General features: G+C 42.9%; 1 protein-coding gene across 1 annotated transcript in view; it reads left to right on the forward strand.

Annotated features, from left to right (window-relative positions):
* ERO1A (endoplasmic reticulum oxidoreductase 1 alpha) overlaps window positions 1–4,144 on the forward strand; it is a 39,458-nt gene that overhangs the window by 32,514 nt on the left and 2,800 nt on the right. The window contains exons 13-14 of the mRNA XM_019501219.1: window positions 2,231–2,477; window positions 3,409–3,478. Coding sequence (XP_019356764.1) covers window positions 2,231–2,477; window positions 3,409–3,478 — 317 coding nt within the window. The remainder of the gene's footprint in view (window positions 1–2,230; window positions 2,478–3,408; window positions 3,479–4,144) is intronic.

Consider the following 4,144-nt stretch of genomic DNA (forward strand, 5'->3'; position numbering starts at 1 on the left):
TTCATTGCCCACCCCTGTAACCTGTCCAGGTCTGATTACAGCTTATTCCTCCTGTCTAGCGTGACCACATCCCCCCACTTCTTAGTGTCGTCTGTGAATTTGAACAGGGTGCTTTTAGCACCTCTGGAAATAGGGCAGTTTCCCTGCGGTGCCTGTAGCAAATACTCAGAACCAGGCTCTGTACCTTACATATAGCTGGCCCCACCAGGAGTCAGGCCTCATCTTGGGTCATACAAATCCCCCAGTGACCCAGCCTTGCCCCGTCAGCCTAGCTAATCCTCCATTGCTCTGCTCTATACAGGAAATTGGAGGAGCAGTTTATCTTAGATTTTAATGTGTTTCCCAGGTGTGGGGTTTTTTGGGGGAGTTTTGATTCTTCCCACCCCCTGGGATTGGCACATCACTTTCCATGAAGTGTCTGAATCTGAACTCCAGTGATCTCTGCTGGAGGACAGCAGGCTCCGAAATACGGCAATATGAAAGGAATGAAGATTAGCAAAAATTTAATATTATATACGTTTTATATATACACGTTATTTATAATTTTATATATATTATTTATATATACAAAATTTCAAACTCCTAAAAAGATTATAATAAAAAGAAACTGCGTAAAGAAGAGACTCCAGACCAACATTTTCAGTTCGACTTCTTAATAGCCCATAACATTCAGGGAAAAATATGATTTGAATGACTTAGATTGGCCAAGGCAAGTGATACGCTGCCAGGACAGGCACTTACAACTTTTCATGTTAGTACATGGCTTATGTCCATGGGATTTGCAAAAGATGATTATGATCCATCAAAAGTATGTGAACACCCACACTTACAATTCAAAGGGATCCACACCTCCTTTAGAAATTTTTTAGGGGTCCACAAATGGAAAAAGGTTGAAAAAGAATCCTGCAGAGCAGTGCTTAAGATTAGCATAGTCCATATTTAACAGGCTCTCATTTAATTCTCTATAGCTTGCATGAATACTATTGCTGTCTATCCCGTGCTATTGGTGATCCAGCCACCAGGTGGTGGGTGGTTATGCATTGCTTATTGTTGTTGGGTTTGTATTTTTATGCAGTTTTTCTGGATTATAATCTTTTAGGAGCTTGAAAATGATATATTATATCTATATAAACATAGATATAATATCACTAATCCTCATCCGTTTAATGTTGCTATGGTTCACAGATCTGTGGCCTGTTACAAGTGAAATGATGAGCAATACCACCACGCACAGGAGTGTCCTGCTACTTTTTTCTCTAAGGGTATGGGCACACAAGCCACTTACTCTGGGGTAACAGGGAGTGTGGATTTACCATGTTTCAGTTGCTCCACGGTGACTGCCCATGTACATACGATTATCCCATAGTAAGTGGGACTAATCTGGGGAAATGTAGCCCTCCTTCACTGAGAGCTACGCTACTGCAGAATGAAATAAACTGCTGCTTATGAAAGCTTATGCATCTCTAATTTAGTCTGCAAGGTGTAAATCTACCCTGCCTTTTGCCTAGCTTCCACTTGTTTCAGAATAAGAGCGTGCACATGGGCCGTTACCCCAAACTAGTTGCACGGTAAGTCCCTCCCCTCTCTTACCCCACAGTAGCTTGTTTGTGCGTCTGCCCTGAGATACACGCAGACGCTCCTTTGAGCCGTGGTATTGTTTCATTAACTGCTGACCTGCACTTTGGGCCCAGCATTTGCTCCTGACGCGCTGTAATAGGGAAGCTCACCCTCAGCAGGGGATCATACCATCTTTTTTGTAGTAAATGAATGGGAAGCAACAGTGAAAGAGAGAAATGTGGGGCATCAATTAGTAGGTGCTGCATGATGAAGAAGGAATTGATACATTACACGTGGCTGAGGTCTTGCCAATGCCCGAGCTAATGCTGGTTTAAATGAAACTAATTTGAAGTCAGATTTAAACAAATGGATTCAAGTTGCCATTGATCCACCTAAACCAATTTAAAACAGGCAATAGCAATGCAGCTTGTACTTGTAAATGAGCTGCATTTCAATTGATTTTTAGTGTCCACACCAGGTTTGGGAGACAGCTGGGTGCAAAATGGCACCATCCTTTCAGCTAGAGCAGCTTTGTGTGAGATTGGGCCTGTGCATTTTAAACCTTAATTTCTAACAATGAGCCATAGTCATGGTGGCTTGTAGTGTCACACGAAGGAGAATTTCACTAAGCTGAAATCATGTTTTCAAAGACCTGCTTTCCCCCTTCTCTCAGATACGTGGGCGGAGAAGAAATGGGGACACAACGTTACCGAGTTCCAGCAGAGGTTCGATGAAATACTGACCCGAGGAGAAGGGCCCAGGAGACTCAAGAACCTGTATTTCATCTACCTGATCGAGTTACGGGCCTTGTCGAAAGTTCTGCCGTACTTCGACCGCCCGGGCTTCCAGTTGTTCACAGGAAATCAAGTCAGAGATGCGGAGACCAAAGCCTTGCTGCTGCAAGTTCTTCACCTAACCAAGTAAATACAGTCAGTCACTGGGGAAAAAGAATAATGGTGCAAAGGGAGCAGTAATCAGTGAGGAAAACAGCCCCATCTCTGCTGGAAGCCTTTTAAAGAAGTTGCTTTCTTTTCAGTGGGATAATATGGGTCAAGCTAGTAGGATGGTATTAATAGGAAATGCATAGACACCTGAACTCAAAATGCAACACAGGACAATTAGCTCCACCGTTTAACATCTTAGTCTGAAGGAAAAAAAAAGATTAGCAGAGTTGTGTCTAATTAATTACCTCGTTGTCCACTCCCAAACTTATAGCTATCTGAATGAGCTCTCGGATGCCATCTTTAGGTTTCTATGTGAGTTCAAAATAGTCTTGAATGTCTTGGTTATGGGCAGCTCTAATCGGTCACCTGTATGGGCAATAGAAGTTAGCTTTGATTAGAAGCTGGTCCTCTAGGTCAGTGGTCTCCAAACTTTTTTGATTGCACACCCCTATCAGTAAAAAATTTTTGAGCACGCACCCCCATTAGTAAAAAAAATGTTGAGCACACACCCCCAATATATGTATATTTACATAAATAGAAATAGAAGTTCTAATATTTTCTTCCCGCACCCCAAAGTATTGTCTTGCGCATCCCCTGGGGTGCGTGCACTCCACTTGGGAGACCACTGCTCTAGGTGACACACGTGCTTGTCCGTCTCCGATGCCTGGCCTCTGTGGGTAAGGAGATGCTGGTACCTTCCCATCTATTGTATCAAAAGTGTCCTTATGAGAATTCCCAATACTTGTAAGAGACAGAAGGGACACTAAGAGAAGACACAGGGTAAAGTACCAAAACACCCAAAGGACTCGAGCCTAAATCTTATTTTCTGAAGTGACTCAGGAGCCTCCAAGTCATTTTGGCATTTAAAAAAATGTCATCTTCAGTCCTGTCTTCATTCATGTTTCAGATCTTTCCCTTTGCACTTTGATGAAAACTCCTTGTTTGCTGGGAATGCAAGAGAAGCTGCCAAACTGAAGGTAATGGTCCCTCTGCCCCCTCTCCTGCTACATCTGGAAGACAACAAAGTGTTTCAAACCCTGCTGGAGAAGGGATGAGTGTATAATTTGCTTACCTGCTTAATGTGATGCCAGTCCCAATTTTTTGCCTGTTACTTAAGCAGATACCTGGTGTTTGTTATATCGGCAGGGTGCATAAACCACTTTGGTGAATAAGAACCCTCTGCCCCATTGTCCTAAGGTGACTCTTCTATTTCACTACTTACCTTCTGAGACTGGCCACGAGCCATCGATGTAAAGGCTTTTAAAGCAGCCCTGAACTAATGTGAGCCTGTCTAGTTGTTTAGGCCTCTGAGAAATGAGGTAAGGAGCTTTAATGAGGTGTGGAAAACCTAGGGCAGGCTGTTCCTGCAGTTAATGTGGTGGTTTGCACTGAGGTATAAGTGCATATTCCCACACCCCAGAGCCAGGTACTTAAGCAGAGTACGTTATATGTTGACGAGCTTCAGTTACCAGGGGAGAAATTTTGAGTTGGGGTCAACGTATTCATTAGTCTTCCAAATGCTTTGGGCAGTTTAACATGAGCAAGTGGGCCTGTGTCCACGTTTTCCCCAAGCCTGTGAGTGTGTCATCTCAGGGTAGTAATGTACTGATTTTTTTTTTTTTTTTTTTTTTTTTTTTTTTTTT

Source organism: Gavialis gangeticus, unplaced genomic scaffold (genome assembly GCF_001723915.1).
Source record: "Gavialis gangeticus isolate Ggan-Ray unplaced genomic scaffold, GavGan_comp1, whole genome shotgun sequence".
NCBI lineage: Eukaryota > Metazoa > Chordata > Crocodylia > Gavialidae > Gavialis > Gavialis gangeticus.